The following is a 20,302-nucleotide window of genomic DNA, read 5'->3' as shown; positions in this document are numbered from 1 at the left end:
ATTATTACACTATGAATGGAAGTATTAAACAGAAGCTAAGTCATGTCAGGTCCTCGGACCACAACTTAGTAGAAATTATTACACTATAAATGTAAGTATTAAACAGAAACTAAACTATAACAAACTATTTAGACATCAAACTTACTTGGAATCTAGGTCTTCTGAAAGGGGTTCGTGTGACTAGAGATGCATATCGAAGTAAATGCTATGAGCATCACTTAAAGCATTTCAAGGGGATCAATACCCCTCTGAATGAAATGTAAAAATGCTATCCTCGGTACGTGTAATTCTCTAATGAATGTTACAGGGAGCCTTTATAAGGCCGCGGAGGTCACTGTTATAGCCTGCTTTGAGTTCTCAATAATCTAGTATAAAGTTATGATTCTTCCCTATCATGTCAACTTTCATCCTTTTTACAGTCCGAGATCATAAGAAAAGTAGATAAACAAACGTAAGTAATGAAGAACAATCATACATGAAATTATATAGGTGATAAACGAAACCCCAAATATCTCTTATAATTTGCCAAAAAGAACTACGCGTTGCAACCAGGAACATCCTTAAAAGGATTTAAAAAAAAGAGAGTGGGGAAAGAAGGAAAAATGAGATGAAAAGGACACTAAAAGGAATTTGACTACAAGCATTTATTTGGTTAACTTTATTTGGAGCTTGGGAGGGGCTTTGCCAGCTACCTCAGGAGGAACGTCCTTTTCCTGCGCCATGGGAGCGTCTCTAGCAGGCAGGGTAGTTGAGGCTAAGGCCTGTTCAAAAGTATGAGAGGCCGCTCCGTCTTTGGGCCTTGCTACTTCTTTGGCCGAGGATAGATCCTTTGCTTTTTCAGGCACTGATGACTACTCCTGCTGATTGAGTATGGGAGGAGCCTGAGTCTGAACTTCCTTGGGTAGCTCAGCAACAATAAAAGCTACCTCCCCTTGTGAAGTAGAGGGAGTGGAGGCCCGAATAGCTGGGGGGAAGTAGATATTTTCAGGTTTCCTTAACTCTGAGGAGGATTCAACTCCAACTCGGTCGAGAGCCTCTTGCCAGGTCAAGGCACAATACTCCCGGCACACGACAGGCACCTCAGCTCGGAAATTTTTCTCTGTCTCGGCAACGCCCACATTGTAACCCTGCTGCTCAGCGACGTCTTTTTCTTTTTCAGCCTCGGCTTTGGCTTTTTCAGCCTGATCTCTGAGCTTCTGGACTTCTTCCAATTGTTTCTGCAGGGCCAGCACTTGTTCCTTAGAGGCTGCTAACTGGGCGTTGCGTCACGCAGAAGCCGCCCTTGGTCCTCGGCCTGTCTTTGGAACCCCTCCAGAGCTGAATCAGCACTCTTCCGAGCATTTTCCTCGGCTGCTAACTTCTTCTTCAGCTGCACAATGTTTTGCTCGGAAGCATTCAATGTGCGTACATCTGTTATCTTTTTCTTCCTCTCCTCGTCTATTTGATTGTAGTAGGATTCGGCTATCTCCTCCAGCCTAAAGATGGCTTGAACGGCCTAGAGAAAAAAGAGTTAGAAATACGCAAAAAAAATAAAATAAATAAATAAATAAAATAAAATAATAATAAAAATAAAAATGTAATGGTAAAAGCGTCATACCATGCCTAAATATCTTTTGGTATTTTGAAAGACATCGTCCCTCTTGATCGCTCTCAACTCAGCCATGTCCCTGGGAAGAAGAAGTATTTCCTCTAATGCTGAGGCGACTCGGCACCCAAGTCTGTCACTAAAGTCCCTAATTGAAGCATCCTCCCTCAGAGGCCTCTTATCGAGCATAGGGGCTGGGAGCCAAGCCTCAGGATCCGAGGACTGAGTGGTTGTTTTATCCACCCCTCGTTGTGACCCATGACTTGTTTTCTGCTGCTTAGCAGCTCTTTGGTCCTCACCCTCACTAACAGTGTGAGTCCTCCCTGCGTCCGTCACTTCTTTGCCCTTCGGCTCTCTCCTTCTCTTCGGATCACTGGGCTCAGTCACAGTTGGTTGGGGTGACTGACGAGGCGGAGGAGGGAGAGGTAGAGGGATGACCTGAACTTGCTTTTCCACCACCTTGCCAGGCTGGCCCTCAATTACGTCTTTCAAACTCCTCTGACTTCTTCTTTGGATAACCATTTTCTTAGAAGTCACCTCAAGAGATTGGGGTTGATCAAAATCTTCAAATTCGCCGGCAGAATCAGGCAACTCTACAAGTCCTCCCGAGGTGTCTTCTTCTTCTTCTTCTTCTTCTTCTTCTTCTTCTTCGGCCTCTTTTTCTTTTTCTTCTTCTCCCTCTCTCACTTTCTGGGGAACGGAGCGTGATGATGAAGCTCCTATAGACGGAATGGCCTTAGGCGATGGTTCAGTAAAGGGCACACCTTCAGGAATTGGGGTGCCCTCAGGAACAATGAATCCCTTAAAGGCTACACTGATACGGTGAAGCCGATGATCTTTTGCCTTTATCACGCACTTGGGAGCCTGAAATGCTTTTGAAGCAGGGTCGTACTTGAGTATTAAGTGTGCTGCTCTTAATTGGCCGTCGGAGGGATTCACATACACCTCGGACCGCAGAATTCTATCTAGGCTCTCCCTATTGATCAGCCTGAAATTGCGTCTAGTGGCGCGCTTGTCTGCAAAATAGTTAAAACATAAAAGGAAATTTTTGTTAGAAATTAAAAAAAAAAAAATTAATTAATCTGACTTATTAGGGGCGTACATCCTAGGAACCCCACCTGGTTGTCCCTCTTCAGTCGGGCAAGGCAAACCATCATGCCACTCCCCAGAGAAAATAAGGAAATCGTCTTTAAAACCCTTGTTCGAGGTAGGGAGGCACTGAATCAATCTTACTGCAGGGTACCTAGACTTAAGGTAATATCCCTGATCCTTCAAATGATTAAGGTTATATACCCAGTTCACATCGTGATGGGTCAAACCTAAATTGTACAAGGCGTTTAAAGCCTCTATGCTCCCAAGCACCCTAAACATATTCGAGGCGCACTGCGTGGGAGATAATCTAAAAAACCTGAGGTAATTTCTAGTCAGATTACCCATTGGGATAGTCATCCCTTTCTCGATAAAAGCTATCATAGGGATGACTACCTCCCCCGTTTTTCTATCGTGCAACCAAGTTTGGGGGGAAGCGTATCTCATACCCACTGTTGAGGGAATCCTATACTTAGCCCTAAATGATTCTATTTGCTCCTCGGAATCAACTAGATACTTAAATCTACCCATTTTCTAACAGTAATAGAGAAAAACTGATACAGAAGATAGAAAACTAGGGAGGGTTAAGGAAACTTACAGGTTTGGAAAATAAGCTCCTCGGACTGGCTCTTAGTATTTATGAGAGCGTGGAGTAATGAGAGAGAGACAGATTCAATGAATATGTGCTGAGAGGGAGTAATTTGTAACTGAAAAAAGATTTGATTTGAAAGGCACTTTATAAGGGCACAGAAAGTGGGAGCGGGAATAACCCCGCCCATAAATGCAAAGGATCCCCCACCGTTAGATTTGCATCAGGTCGTTGAACGTGTGGGACAACAGAGCAGTTATCATTTAATAATGGCGTGCTCATGATGCCGAAACGTCAGGAGCGTGCCTTGGGCAAACAAAAAGACATTCAGAAAGCGGGGGAAACCTACGAAATAAATGAGGGCTGGATATCAAAATCTCCCTTTTTCCCGAGGTGGCAAAAAGCGAGATTTTGAGGGGCTATAGTGGGGCCTGTTAGTTAAAAAGATATAGTAATCCTCAGAAGTGGGCTCAGGATCCAACGGCCCAGTCCGAGGACGCTTTGTTATCCGAGGATAGCCTAAATTTTTTTTATTATTATTAAATAGATAATGTAGGAGAAAGGAGTGGATATAGTGTACAGCGGCATAACACAAGTCCGAGGACACCAAAAGTCCGAGGTGAATATAACTTTCATTTTATTGAGACTCCGCAAAGTTGTATCTGAACTGGAAATTGGGTACAAACCTAAGGAGGAGTCGAGGAAGGTATCAAATATCTTCCAAGGCCGTCACCTCCACATTAAATGCTTTCCAGCTAACCCTCTGGTCACATTAATGTGGAGGTGATACCTAAACAGTGACTAAGCAGCTTTATGGCCACTGAGCAGAACGTTCCGGTAGGTGTTGGATGGGACAGAAAGGAGCTCTCACGATAAGAACTACACGTGTACAATGGAAACGGAGGGGAGAACGGAGTATATAACATAGAAACGAATGAAATAAGGGGGGGACCGGGATAAAAAAGAAAGAAAGAAGAAAAGAGAGAGGGACTGAAAGAAAGCCGAGGAGAGTTTTTCTCAAGGAATGAACCTAAAATATCCCTTGTTACTTGATGAGTGTAACATTTCCTGTCAAACAGAACTAGTTCTTGTACCCATGCTCTAAAAATTTATTGTTTGGGCTTGTTGGGCTGAAAACCCATTCATACTCAGGGTCAAATCCAAATTGAGTCCCTACAACAAATAATAATAAATGCCATCTCAATGATGAATAATCAAATGTAAAGTAATAAATATGCTTTTGATTGGTAGCATTACATATGCATATATAGGGATGGACACAGGATTTCAAACTGGGGGCAGAGATAAGCGAAAAAAAAATTCAAACACACATCCATATAGTCACTGGCGGAACTAGGAAATTTTCTTAGGAGAAGCAAATTAGTTATGCCTACATTGTGTTAATAGGTTAAGCCTACGTTGGCTCAAAATGCAAAAAACTCAAGTTAATTTAGCCCAAATTGTGGCCAAAATTAAATTATTTTATTTCACAAACTAACTTTAAGTAAACTTGTGCCTACATTTTTTTCATTGTACTAAATTATTTGTACTTAGGTTAATAGGTTTGAACTTACCTTTTTACATTTTAGAGCTTTTCTAAGGAGTTACATCTAATGTTTCAACATTTAGGATAAAAAATTGATTAATAGGTATGAAATTTTGAAGATTTATACAATAATTTTGTTTAAAAAAAGTGTGAACAATGAAGTGCAAATTACTATTTAAGTGCAATTAGATCAAATCAAACAATTAAACAATTATTTGTCCTCCTACTATTATAAGATATAAATAGATAATCTAATATTCTAATATAAACCACATTATTATATGTTATATTATTATTATTATTATTGTTATTATTATTATTATAAATAGATTTATACAATTTTTTTTTAGGGTTTTCATGGGCTTTTGAAAACTCATAGACTGGCTGGCTGGGGGCCTGAACTAAAAACCAAGGGGCCCAAGCTTTTTTTTTTTTGAAAATTTAACATACTAAAATTTTTTTTTTTTTTGGACCCAAGGGGGCCCGGGCCCCCTTTGCCCCCCACCTAGGTCCGTCCCTGTGCATATACAAGTTATTATTTTCATTTCATTAAATGAAGTTTTATTACTTAATGAAGCACATAATTGAAACAAAAAGTGCAAGAACCTTTTCTCTTGCTTGGGTTAAGTCTAGCTGGTTATTATGTATAAGAGGGTTTGTTTAAAGTTTTAGGGGTATTTTGGTAATTTTCTTGGTTTCAGGAGCATTTTGGTCATTTTTTGAGTTTTGGTGGATTTTAGTAATTTTTAGATTTGGGGGTATTTTGGTCATTTTTGAAGATTTTAGAGTATTTTAGTCATTTTCACTTTAATGGCATTTTGGTAATTTTGATAATTGGTTAATTGGGTGGGTTGGGGTTTGTCCATAATAATTGAGTTGAGTTGGATTTGGGTTAGAAGCAATTAGTTAAATTAGTTTTAATGGGTAAATGAATTTTATATACTCAACCTAATTATGTCACCCCAAACCAACCCATTTACCACCCCTATAGTTAACCAACTATTCTCCTTATTTTGATGTTTTAAAATTTGGTCACGTTAACGGATTTTTTAGAGCGTTTGTTAATAGAATATTCACCTTGCCTAAAACTATATTGTGTCCCCTATTACCAAAAAAAAAACTATAATGTGTCTTCTCAACCTTGTTCTTGTACCTCATCATCACATACAGTGGAGTAGAGAGTCAGTATGGGTCATCTTTACGATGAGTGTCATTCTATCTTTTAACACCTTCCTCAATTTTGGTACAAGTACAGGTGGGCTGCCACCATCTTGGCTCCAGTTCCATGTGTTTGGTGGTTTTACTCAGTTTTTATGATATTTTTTTAAGGATAATTACGAATTTGAAGCAACTAAATGATCAAAACATTTTCTTAAGAATCATATATCTCTTATCAAAAAAAAAAAAGAAAGAATCATATATCTTAATCTCTTATATTTTCTATCATTTTCAAGAAGGGAAATTTAAAATTAAAGATTTCATCATTGTCATAAAACATAGAGCAATGAGATTTTGACCTGGAATTAATGCAATTAAGGACCAATCAAAATTAATTTCTTATAAGCACATGGTTTATTTTGTAACGTGCTAGATTGCATATTATCGTCAGTTCTTGACGTGGCTTGTCAACGAGAAATCAAATTTTACATACACACGGCAACACTATTATTAAATACTGGGTCCTACTTAATAATAATAATAAAAACCATTTGAGCTGTACCTATTTCTAAATAGTACTTTGCCTAGTAGGACACTACTTTTGTGTGCTTGCTGTAGCGCCTAGCCAGTCTACCTCCTATTTACAATTCTCTCTCTCTCTCTCAAAAGCAAGAATTTGTGCAATAAACCCAAAACTTTTAACTACTCAAATGAGGAAGATAAAAGGTTTACATAACATTTTAAAAGCATTCAGGATTAAGGTACACACAAAACTTCACACATATGTTATTATATTTTTAATATTTATACATTGATTTATTTTTCCAATTTATTTTAAAGAGTTAAATTACATGCTTAAATTGTGTAATTAGATTAATCCCTTGATTTGATTGTTATTCACTATGAATTAATAATTTTTATTTTTATTTTAAGAGAAATGCTATGAAAATTCTAAGTGGCAGATTGTTATTGGTTATTATGTATGGGTAAAAAAGTAATTTAAGTTTTGAATTTAAATTAGAACTAATAACAACTTTTCACCTTTGATTTATTGTAAAAATGTTGTAGACGTAGCATCCCTCTTTAAGATAATGCTATGAAATATGTAGTTAATTGAGATTCTAAAGAAACCTGATCATAATAATGAGTTTGGATCAAATTCTAAAGAAACTCATATTGAAGTAGATTTTGCAATTAAGTAATTAAACTAGGTAAGAAAAAAATTAAATAAAGTTTGTAGTTTATATTAGATTGTATATGACAATTATATTTGCATATAGTTGTTTATGTATTTTGTTATTTGTGTCGATTAATATTTCTTAGATTAATTTTACTTATAATCTTGTCTTTTAATCTCGCTTCCTAACCCAAATCTAGGCTCCGCCACTGGTTGGATTATTATGTTATTTATGCCATTTTGATTGTGCTGAATTAAATTTTATTTTAGAGTAGTGTTCATGTTTATCAAATAGTCCAAATGAAAAATGACATTTTTACTCTTCAGTTAATTCAAATTTAAGGTTTTATCTCTTAGAGTTCGTTTGGTTGGAGTGATTTTGGGAGAGATGAAAATTAAAGAGGGAAAATAGAAGAGAAAATGAATAATTGAAGTATTTGATTGGGGGTGATTTTGTTTTGTCCTCATGCCCACATTTTGGGGGGGGGGGGGTTTGTTTCTCTCTAAATTGGAGAAAAAATGGGCTTAGATGAGAAATTACCCATCTGCCCCTTTCCCTCTTCCACATTATTTGTTTTGTCTTTTTTTTTTTTTTTTTTTTTCAACGTTAAATGTTTAGTATTTTTATTTCTTATTCATTTTAATTTTATGGGTATGATGACAAATTTATACAAACAGTATTTTTTAAAATAATAATTATTTTAATCAAATAAAAAAGTTTTCTGTCGTTTTTTTTTTTTTACTTTTTCCTCCCAACCAAACAAACATGAATGAAAGCTAAGAGCATCCGTAGTAGTTGTTGCAAAAATTATGCCATTTTGCTACACCAAAAGCCTATTTTATTATTTTACCACATCATTTTACAACATCTCATTTATCAGATGTTTTATCATTCAATTCTATACATTAAAATAATATTTACTACACATTAAAATAATATATTATTCACTCCCCCATTATCATCAACAACAACAACAACATCAACGGCACAACCACCAGCCACTAATATCCACTGCCGCAACAACACCTCTACTGCAAACCAACCACCACAATTACTCACCACTATCAGATCAACCCAAATTGCAGCAAAAAAAAAAAACCCACAACCAGAGAGAGGCAGAGTGAAAGGTAGACAGAGAGGAGAGGAAGAGGGTGAGATCGACAGCGACCTCGAGGTGAGATCACCTGCCAAACCCAAACCTATCATCGGCTAAACCCACTTTCAAGCTCACACCATGGCAAACCCATCTACCACCATCGATGAACCCAAGAGAGAGGCAATCTTAGCCGTTCACCACCATCGCAAACCCAATAAATCAAGCTAATTAGTCATCATCGTCATACAACTGTGAACCCACAACCTAACAAATCAAGCTAAAGAGAGAGATCATAAATTAGAAGCGACTCAACCCCATTCGCCAACTTCTCCACTCGTTTTGCGAATCCGATGGCGCCGCCGATTTCAACAAAGTCATGGCTACCTTTCCTCCTCTCTTGGCCACCGCCGCCGCCTTCTTCTGCACTGTAGATAGGCTTCTTGCTCGCGTCCGATTGTGAGAAGAGGAAGAACAGGGGTTGGGAACTTGGGAGAGATATAGATTATGAGAAGAGAGAGAAAAATCAAATAAAAATTGAGAGGAGAGAGAAAGGTCGAATAAAATATTATTTTTTTGTGTTTGGCATTTGTGTCCGTATCATTGCAATTTGAAATGGTACGAACACAAATGGTAAAATTTGGCATATATAGAATATCTGTTGTGAGATATTTTTGATATTTGATGTGTCAAATGTGTCAAATATTTGGCATTTTATACATTTAGCACATCTATTGAGTGCTCTTGTACTAGTGCAACACAATGTGAACACACAGTAATATTCGATTTTTGCCACTTTTATCATCGCGTCGGCCCAAGTGCAATGAGAACTAACTTTTACACAAAAAGCTTGGAAATTTTCAAAAAAGTCCGAGGTGAGAGAAACAATAATGACGTTAGGGGGAAATTTGAAAGCTTGAAAGGAAGCGGTGCGGCTTTGTGCCAAAAGTATTTGACAAGAAAAGACTGAAAATGACGAAATTGTCNAAAAATAATATAACTTTTGGCTTTGAAATAGAAAGGGGAAAAGAATAACCCCCTAACAGAAGACCGGAGAGGGTCTAAAAAGGAAGCCATATTTCTCAAGGAGTAATAACCTTGCCAAATAATCAGCACTAGTTCTTGCACCCATGCTCTAAAAATTTATTGTTTGGGCTTTATGGCTGAAAAATTTTAAATATATATTTTTTATAACAATTACCATTATTTATAAATTATTTATTTAATATTGATTTTATATTTTAGTATATTTTTATTATTATTGCCTTTTATTCCCCCCCCCCCCCCAAAAAAAAACTAAAATAGTGGCTGTGACTTTTGTAACTACTCAGTAGTTACAGAAAGTTACAAGCTATGCCTGTGGGCATGACATATGGCATCAAAGCTTAATAAGAGAAAGCCACGTGGAAAAAGTAATCATCAATAACTTATTTTTAAAGAAGACAACTCTCCACTCCCAAACTACCTATACAAAGAATCATTCTCTTGTTATTGTATTTACTTGTCATTTTCTTTCAACCCTCGTTTGGGGGAGGAAATAGAATTAAAAGGAATAAAAAAATAATTTTTAAATATTCTTCTCTTTTCTTGTTTGAGAGTTTTAATGGAGGGAATGAAAAGTCTATTCCCTTATTTGAGAGTTTAAGTGGAAGGGAATAGAATGAGTAGGAGAGAACACTCGTTCTCTCTTTATTCTCTTAAAACCTCATATTTTTATTCCTCCCTAAAATTAGGAGGAATGAGAGAGAATGAAATTAATTTAATGAATTTTTTACTAAAACTCTCAAAATACCCCTATATATTCAACCATTTATTATAAAATAGAAGTATAATAGTAATTGTCATAAAATGATTCCATTCATTAACCCTATATTACTTAAAAACAAGATTACTTACATTCCTTTCATTTTTATTTTTATTTTCCATTTCTTTATTTTAAAACATTTAAACAGGGTTACTTAATTCTATTTCATTTCTTTATTTTTCATTTATTTCACTTTCTTAAACTCATTCCAATTCCATTCCATTCTATTCACTTATGAACTCCAAAACTAACCTTTAGTTAGTAAGATTCATAAAGGCGATCATGCATGTAAGTAATTTACTTTTTCTTTTTCTTTTTATTTTTCCATTGTTATTCTCTTTTCTTTTTGTATCGAATACATTGTTACTCTTGATTATATTGTAGTTTCGTTGAATTTAATCTAAGATCTTAGTTGTTGGCATGGTATATCCTTATTTCCTTATCATCAATCGATCTTCTTTCATATTTTGCTATGATCCATTCAGTTTGGCATCAATTTACTTTGTCAGCACAGTGTTTTAGCATAACTTTGATCTACTTAGACTCCTGGTACTTGATAACTTAGAAATTAGAATCTCATTTAGAACATAGTCATTTATTTTTACTTAATTACTGTTGCTAGCATTATCTCCAATAACCACATTGATCATGAAAAAGTCTCTTAATTGACGCATCACCAAACCACATTCCTTTAAGAAAGGAAGTCAAATAACCAAATTAAGATCATAAACAAGGACACCAATGCCTAACAAAGGTCATTGATCCACCGACAATCACATCGATTTGACAAATTAAATTATATCAAACACAACATATATTTTAAACCAATAAAGATAAACTAATCCAAATACACCCTTCAATATCAGCCGCTATCAAATAATCTCGCTTTTTTCAGTGTTGAAAACAAATAGAAAAGAAAAGAATCCATGGTTATTGCCTTATTTAATGGATTTTTTTTTTCTTTAATGGCGTAAACCTTTACTTTAGAGAAAGAGGTGTTGAAGGGCTTGAGGCTGCGATGAAAGAAAAGAACATTTGATCGATGTAAGCAAAAATATAGGTTCAATTAGCATTACTTTTATATAATTTTCAAAATTTCAGAATTTTGGGGGTTTATTTTCTTGATCATAGACTTTTTAGTCCTTTTATAATACCACATTACTAAAACGTGCGTAATGAATATTCTTACTTGGAAAATTATTTTGTTTGTTCATTCACTTTAAACTTTCCTACTTAAAATTACATCTAATTTGTTTGTTCATTCACTTTAAATTGTAATTAATGATATATACCCAAAATATACAATCATATTTTTCAAGTTTCAAAATTTCAATTAGTTAATTGATAAAGTTATTTATTATTGAATAAAGGACTATAATCAAAAAAATTTTAGAAAATTTAATGAATATTTTGATATAATGATTAAGAGCAATTATTATGAAAGATTTAAAATTGGTTGTATTTATTACTAAAAAAATTATATCTGAAAAAAAAATCTTGCAAAAGTTGAACCCATAGATGGAAACCCATTTAAGAGAACAAGGATGAATGTTTTTTTTTTAAAGCAACAAGGATGAATGTTCATTTTCCTTTACAAACGTCACAGGCTCAAAGCACATGAAACAAAACTCACTTGCAACTAATTTTATACGAAACAACTTGACTTACCAAGTCAAAGTGTATGGGTTTTCATAAAAAAAAAAATAAATAAATAAATAAATAAAAAAATTATAAAGAAAAAAGAAAAGAAGAAGAGATAGTCAAAATGTATGCTTAAAACGGATTAGTAATCATATATAAAAGGAATTTGGATACAGTGGATTACTTGTCGTGTTGAAACTTGAAAAATGAGATTTGCTGCCTCTACGGTACCGTGTACAAAGTTCAAATAGTTAGGTGACATCTTGACTCTTGAGCCATGACCATTGACCATGACGGCATGACCACGATTCATATATTAATGTTGAATAGATTATTATATGCAACAACCAAAAAAGAAAAAGAAAAAAGAATTACGCAGTTCAATAATTCCGCAGAGTTTGCGATACTACTGACCATTATATATATATATATATGTATAGAGGAAATAATAGGTAACGTGCTTCTGCTGCAGCAGCATCAAGATTCAAGACCGCACCTATCAAAAAATATTAATAATAATAATAATAATCATGACAGCAAGCAAAGCGAAAAAAGAGTTTCGAAGTTTTATAGTATTCACGTCCGTTTATATATAACAGAAAAATGTATAAAATTTACAAAGTTTTACTTAAAATTGATCAACATTAGTTTTTGTATAATTGTGTAAATTTACAAGTTTGTTACAATAACTATGTAAATTTAAACTAACACTATTCATTTTGCATTTAGCTGTTTATTCTTTTATTTACATATCTCGAGAATGAAAGAAGAGAATGAATGATAATTGTTATGTATGAAGAAAGAGAAACAATTAAAAAAATCAAGAAAAAATTATAGTTTAATGAAATGTAGTATAAAATAGATAATCTGATGTGAGATGTTTGGAAAAGTAAGTATATAAAATAGAAACAATAGGTTTTATGCTAAAGTAGATAGAAATTTTTACACGAACTGATGTGAATTCTCTTAAATTCTTAATTAATACTAAGACTTGTGGGACGTAGTATTAATGTATGCAAAATTATTAGGGCACACAAGAATTCGACATTGCTGATGTTGAATTCTACCTGTAACTCAATTTGTTAAAATCAAGTTAAAAAAATAGGGGCATTTTGCCAAATACTTTGGGAATAGGAGTATTTTGCTGCATAATTTTAAAATTAAGGGTATTTATTCATTTTGCCCTTCAATATTTTGATTATATGTTCGTTTAGGAAAAAACTTATCTAGATTTGTGTTGAAAGTGTACTAAAATATATATTTTTTCCTTTAAAGAAATGAGAAAAAGTGAAAAGAAAAAAGAAAAAAGTGAGGTTTGAAAAAGTTGTACATAAAAGTTAAAAGTTAAAGCTAAAAGTTTATCCCAAACTCACCCTATATATGGGTTGGGTAAACCGATGTTCTTAAAGTACTTTTTAATGAACTATTTTAGAAAATTTTTAATATCACTTTTATGAAAAATATGGAAAACTATAATAAAAAAAAAAATCAATTACCTTTCTATTTTTTTAATATCACTTTTATGAAAAATATGGAAAACTATAATAAAAAAAAAAATCAATTACCTTTCTATTTTTCCATAAAAAAGAATATTTCCTAATGAATGTCCTTATATTCTTTTATAAAATCATATATATATATATATATAACCAAATCATCCAAAACTCTCACAATTTTCCACGTCAGCACGATATTTAAATAAAATTATCATTTTATTTAAATAAAATTAATTTTGTTTAGTCCAAACTTAACAAAGAGTGAAACTCTATCTCTCTAATAAATCCAACTTAAACTCAAACTCATAATTTTTTTTGAACAAAATTTTTTTTTGTTTAATCCAAGCTTAACAAGGAGTGAAACTCTCTCTAACAAATCTAACTTAAACTCAAACTCAAACGTTGATAATTTATCTCAAAATTTTGCGTGGTTAATCATGAGTACTATAAAAGTAATGCAAACCCCAATATATTTTTTTAAAACCGAGAAAGTAGAGGTATGAGCTCTTCTTATGTTATTTTCTTCTCATCTACTTTGTTAATTTTTTTTAATGGTTTTTCATGTATTTTTTAAAAAGTAATTTTCGTACATGAACCACCAAACTCTCTTTATCCATTTTTTACAAGAAAAAAAAGTTTGCAATAATTGAAATTATTCTTTTGAAAGTAACCCATCTTTCCTTTATATTTTTCTATTGTTTAGTCATATATATTTTGTTTTGTTTCAATAATTTCTAAGCAGTGAATCATCTAATTCTTTAATATTTTTTGGTCTTTCAGAAGTTTTAATATTTAAAATTTTGAGTTATTTTTTTGCAGTATTTGAAACTGTCTGACAATTTTTTTGTAAGTCATTACACATTCAAGCAATGGCTTCTTCATCAAATTGTAACACAAATTGAAGTCATACAGGAGCAAATCATGCAATGGTGTAGTTTCTTAATCAATTTAAGATTTTATAAAATTATTTTAGTTTACCCCACAAATAGGTAGGTTTCTGTGTATACCACGGGTTAGCGACTAGTTATACTAAATACCATGACTCTCTTAAAACCAACAAAAAACAAAAACAAAAACAAAACAGGACTCTCTTAATCAAAACTCTTTAATGAATTAACATAAATGTCAAGCTTATATGTTTAAGCGTAGGGTATGAAAATACTTTGATTATATCATCTTTTGTCATTTTCACACATCTAAAAGGCATTTTATCAATGTAACAACTTAAAGGCACGTTATCGTTGTAGTTGTCAAATGCTTTGAACATTTAAAGGGCTATTTTCATATAAAACTCTTTACTACAATAAAGATTCCAGCCGTAAAGAGATTTTGGATATTTTGTGGTCACATGCTAATTAAGGACTTCCAAGAGGAAAACAATCTACTACTCGTTGGGCCAAAGACCAAGTGACCAACTAGTGGAGTAACTGGAGTTGGCTGAAGGCATGTTGAAGCAAATGAATTCTAAATAGAAACCTCAAGAGAAAATTATAGAGTAGAGCATCCACATTGATGGAGTCCTAAATTTAGCAATATGGCTCCACAAAAAGCTACTTTATCAATTTTACCTCTTCACTTTACAATACACTCAACATCAATGGATCTATATTTTTAGTTATTTGATTAAAATAATATAAAGAATTCATTAAAATAAAATAAAATAAATATCCACTACAAAAACTTTTCAAACAGCCACAACCACCTCCACCACCACTCCACTAGCAACAACCTCAACCACAGGCCACAACAAGAAAAAAAAAAAAAGAAAAAAGAAAAAAAGAAAAAAAAAAAAAAAAAAAAAAAAACCACCACCCAACACAGCCACAACCACCAAAACCACAGCAACCAAATTCCTATTTGAGTAAAGATCAACCAAAAATAAACCAAACGCACACAAAAAAACCAAATCACCCAAATTCCAATCTAAGCAAAGAAAGAAAAGAGATGGGTTTGTGGGTTGGCGAGATGGGTTGATGAGATGGCTAGCAGCTGGGTAGCAAGTCAGGGAGCAGCAGATCAGCAAAGGTGGAGGAAGGAAGGAAGGAAGAAGAAGAAGAAGAAGAAGAGAGAGAGAGAGAGAGCGAGAGAGAGAGAGAGAGAGAGGGCAACAAGAAATGAGAAGAAACGAAGAGAAAAAGAGATTTTTTATTTTATTTTATTTTATTAAAAGACAGTGTGAACACAATAATTTATTTTATTTATTTTTATTTTTTACATATGAGCTACAGTGCAAAGCCAAAAGTAGTTGTGCACTGTAGCTGTAGAGACAAAAAATATGGCTTGGCTCCACCAATGTGGCCACATTTTGGTATTTTGTGGAACTAAATATAGCAATATAGCTTTTTAGCACCACCAATACTAATGCTCTAATAGAGTATCAAAATGCATACCTCTTCCAAGGTTTGAAGGATATATATATATATATATATAGTGTTTTGTCGGTGGGAGTGGGTCAACAACACACTATCCCTTTAGGTCAGTTGAGAGAACATGATGGATTCTGATTGCCTTTTGGCATTCCGTCACAAAAAGGGAGAGTACATTTGGACACTTGTAGAGAATTTTTGTTTGTTGGAGCTTGTGCAATTTAGATTGTATCTAGGTGCTTCACTGTGTATGTATCAAGGTTGTCAAAATTAGGATCCTACGTAGGATCATGGAGGTAGGATTGGATCGTGGATAATAAGATCCTACATATTTTCAGATTTTAAGCAAAAAACCTATTGATAGTGACTTTGTATGTTATATAATCACTTAAAATATGAATCCATCCATTAAAAAAAAATTGCATCATAAAATGTAATTTGCACGCACTACATTGTTTTTATGTCATTCTATCGAAACAAAATATATTTAACTTTTGACATAATGTATCTAAAAAGTTTAGTACATGTTTAATTAGCAATGAAGTACCAAAATATTATCTACACATATGGAAAATATTTTCCAAATTTTAAGTTCCAAATCCAAAATAAGTTAGGCGAGTAAGCATATAAAAACTAGCTAACTACAAATTTAGAATATGTAATCCAAAAGAGAATTCTCAATCTAAGGTAAACTAGCTAATTATAAATATGAAATCTAAAAAAGAATTCCCATTCTAAGGTTCTTCTAATCTAATCACTGTCATTGTCATATCCCATTTCATCATCTATATCCTTCATAGTATCAACATCCATGGCGTAATCATTGAAATCCCTAACTCTCTCAAATCCAGGTGGGGGCCCATCACTATCATTATCATTAGAACCATCATCATGCTCATGATATTCATTACTAACATCATGAACTAGCACACTTTTTCCTTTGGCAGCAACTCTTGAAACCTCATCATCACCTAACATTGATAACCAAAATATACAAATTTTTTTGATAAGTAAAGTATACAAATATAAATTAGTGACTAGTGGTCACACATTCAAACTATACATAGGTAACTTGTATAAATATTAGCTATAAAGGAAGGCTTTAAAGTTATAAATAAATACCTTCATTGTCTTCATCAAAATCTACACTATCATCTTTTGAATCTACAAAATCTGCTACTAACCACTCATCATCAGGAGACAAATTCTCCAAACCAATTTCTTCTTTTGTACTCAATGGTTTAGCTCTTTTCTCTTTTATCTTCAAGTTGTACATAAAGAGGACCAAGTCATTCATTTTTTCTGGTGTAAGTAATTTCTCCTTTTTGAATGTACCTATAGTTTTAACAATTTTAATTGAGAATTCTCAAACAGAGGGGAGGGGGGAAGAAACAAACTTTTACTAAGAAAGAAAATGGAAAATCATCTTGTCATAATATACCAAAGTCATTTGGTCTTACCATTTCAAAAGCACTCCAATTTCTTTCACAACCAAATGAGCTCCATGTTAAGCTCAATATTCTTATAGCAAATTTTTTCAATTCAAGACAGTCATCTCCATATGATTCCCACCACTCAGCTGATACATATATGAATTATAATATCTTAGTCTTAAGAATATAATCTACAACTAATAAAGATGAATTTGAATGTAAAAAAAAAAAAATGAAAAACAAAATTGTTACCTGGCTGTTTAGTATTTCTGGCAGCTTCAATACCAAAGAGTCCCTTTGCTTGTTTGAATTTTTCAAGTTGGACATCTATCTTTTTCCTATCACTAACTTCTAGAACCATTCGTTGAAGACACGTATACAGTCCTAATTTAATATCTGAACTTGGATCAAAAGAAGGATAATAATGAATAGAAGGGTTCAAATAGTATCCCTCAGCATGCAAAGGCCTATGAAGTTGCATTTTCCATCGATCATCAATAATATCCCATATCTCTTTGTAACTACAATTTAAAACAGTGGATATTATATTAAAAAAAAAAGACTATATATTTTATAAGCTAATGAATTAAAAACAAATGTAAATTTGAGGAAGATATAAATAAAATGGTCACCTCTTTTGAACATTATTGAAATTTTTCTGTATTTCTTCTTTTGCTTTTTGCATTTCTAGATAAATGAATCCCACTGGAGGTGTATCAGAGTCAACCATGCGAAGTACCTTTAAAAGGGGTATTGTAGCCTTCAAGCATTTGACAACAAGTTGCCAAAAGCCGTTGTTATCCATAACTATGGCATGAATTCTTTTCCCTTCTTTTGTTTTTGCAAATTTACTACACCTCCATTGTTCAGAAGAAAACATTGTCATCAATTCTCCTTTGAACTCATTAAGGCATGACAATGTCAAATATGATGTTGCAAATCTAGTGGTAGCAAGTCTAATCAATTCCCTCCTTTAAGTGAAATCCCTCCACCAATTTAAAAGCATAGCTCTAGAATATATGTACGTTGTAATCTTCTTCCCCTTTGCAATTGTGTACTTATCGTCCTTAATCTTTTTTTCAAAATCCTCAAGCATCAAATCCAAGCAATGGGCAGCACATGGAGTCCAAAACAAGCACTTTCTCTTCTACATCAACATCTCTCCAGCTAGTTTGTAGTTTGCACCATTGTTAGTCACCAATTGCACAACATTCTCCTCTCCAACCCTATTCACAACTTCATCTAACATTTGACAAACTTTTTCAGCTGTTTTAGATATGTCAGATGTGTCTATAGAGTATAGGAAAATGGTTCCTTTGGGACTATTCACCAAAAAATTACAAATGGATCTCCTTTTCTTATCAGACCAACCATCAGACATAATTGAACAACTTGTTTTTTTCCATTCAACCTTATATTCTTCAAGCATTTGTTGTGTAAAATCTACCTCTTTCTTCAAGCATGTCTCCCTAATCTCATGATAGGAAGGAGGCTTGAGGCCAATTCCAAATCTTTAAATCATATCAATCATTTGCAGAAACTCCAGATTTTTGACACAATTAAAAGGGATGGCACTTGTGTAGAAGAATCTAGCAATTTGTTGGATCACTAGATCACGTTCTCCTTTTTTAAACACACAATTCATTGTTACTTGCGTTTTCTTTGTAACAAACTTATACATGGAGCCAATGTGTCTACCCCTCCCTTTGGTTGAATGTAGTTGTTGTACTTCAACTAATTCATCATTACTGCCATCATCCTTTTCTTCTATAGTATACCACATTTTCTTTTTTATAGATGCTTCAGCTTGGGCATACAAAAGAGCCACAAATTTTTCCCTCACCTTTTCTAGCACACTAGGACAAACTGAAACATTTTTCCTAGTCCTAACTAAATGATGCTTCAGCCTATATATACCCCACTATGAATTTCTTTGCAATAATTACATTGAACTTGCCTTGAACCTACTTCAACACCATGTTCCCATCCCAAGTCAGACCTATTTCCTAGTGCATTTTTTTGCTTAATTTTCTTTCTAGCCAAAAAAGACATTGTATATTTGTACTAGAGCTACAAAAAAAGACACCAAGATACAGAGCATGCTAAAAAAATCACATAGAAAATTCATCAAACAGGTTATGTGCAATTCTAAACTACTAATTGTGTTTACTAATATTTCTCAAAGAATCAAATACTGAAGATTCTGTTTCATAATTTTTCAAATTTTACTTAATTTAGTTAAAAAAATAGAAAAATAAAAAGCTTTGTCAAAATCATATACACAACTCAACAATCTGGAATCAAACTATCAAAGTACAAATAAATGATAAACTACTAACTACCAAAACAAATTACTAGAAAGCTTAAAGGTAGCAGGATGGCTCACGGCAACATCATTGAGAGGGCTGAGAGGTGCTGGGTTTTTGACAGAGGATTGAGGAGGCGCGAGACTGAGGCGCTGGTGCTAAATGTTTCTAAATATTTTAGGTTTTGTTTTTTAAAACATTAAATTTAAGAAAACTTAAAGGCAGAGATGGCTCACCATTGAGAGGCCTGAGAGGGCCTGGGTTTTTGACAGAGGACTGTGGAGGCGCGGGACAGAGCTGCTGGAGCTTAGTGTTTCTAAAATATTTAGGTTTTGTTTTTGAAAACGTTAAACTTAATACTATATTTTTTTTGAGATTTTATGTTGAGATAGGGGTAAATTTGGGACTTCAATTCATTATTGGGTTCTGATAACCCATTGGGCTTGTAGGTTTAGGACCTTTAGGTGGACCGTGGATTATCTTACCGGACTTACCCAAATGACCCAAATGAATCTCACTTAAAAAAAAAATGGTAGGATCGGTAGGATCCCATACCATCCTATGATCCTACATACGATCCTAACATTTTTGCGATCCTGCTATAATTTTAATCTTTTTGGTGAGGTGGGATCGTAAAATTGTGTGATTTTACGATCCAGATTGTGATTTTGACAACCTTGGTATGTATCCTTTTTTTGGCTCTTGATGTATTGTTATTGGGCTATTTATGTTAGGGGGAGATACCTTGTTATCTATATTTCTTGTTTCACTGCTCATTGATTTATATTTATGAGTTATTCATGATTTATGTCTTTGTTTTGTGTTTTGTGAAGTCAAGAATTTATTTTTGTTTTATCTGTATTTTCCACATATGCGTTTATGTGTTTTTTTGAGTATTTTAGGAAATATACAGGTTGATTCAGTCGTACTACTGTCTACACTTGCAACTAATGGATAGTAGTTAGGTTGGATTATTTTGTAATAAGCATTATTTTTGTAAAGGGCTTTTACTTATGAC

At 33.5% G+C, this 20,302-nt stretch overlaps 1 protein-coding gene across 1 annotated transcript; it reads right to left on the bottom strand.

The window, feature by feature from the left end:
* Positions 1–16,295: 16,295 nt before the first annotated feature.
* LOC136065340 (uncharacterized) lies at positions 16,296–17,783 on the bottom strand. Its single transcript, XM_065768407.1, has 5 exons — positions 17,611–17,783; positions 17,231–17,499; positions 16,987–17,124; positions 16,668–16,880; positions 16,296–16,516 (listed from the first exon to the last, which is right to left on the bottom strand). Exons 1-5 carry the CDS (start codon positions 17,781–17,783, stop codon positions 16,296–16,298), a joined length of 1,014 nt encoding a protein of 337 aa, XP_065624479.1.
* Between the last annotated feature and the right edge of the window lie 2,519 nt (positions 17,784–20,302).

This window comes from Quercus suber, unplaced genomic scaffold (genome assembly GCF_002906115.3).
Source record: "Quercus suber isolate HL8 unplaced genomic scaffold, Cork oak 2.0 scaffold_930, whole genome shotgun sequence".
Classification (NCBI taxonomy): domain Eukaryota; kingdom Viridiplantae; phylum Streptophyta; class Magnoliopsida; order Fagales; family Fagaceae; genus Quercus; species Quercus suber.
This window is presented reverse-complemented; position numbering and strand designations above follow the sequence as displayed.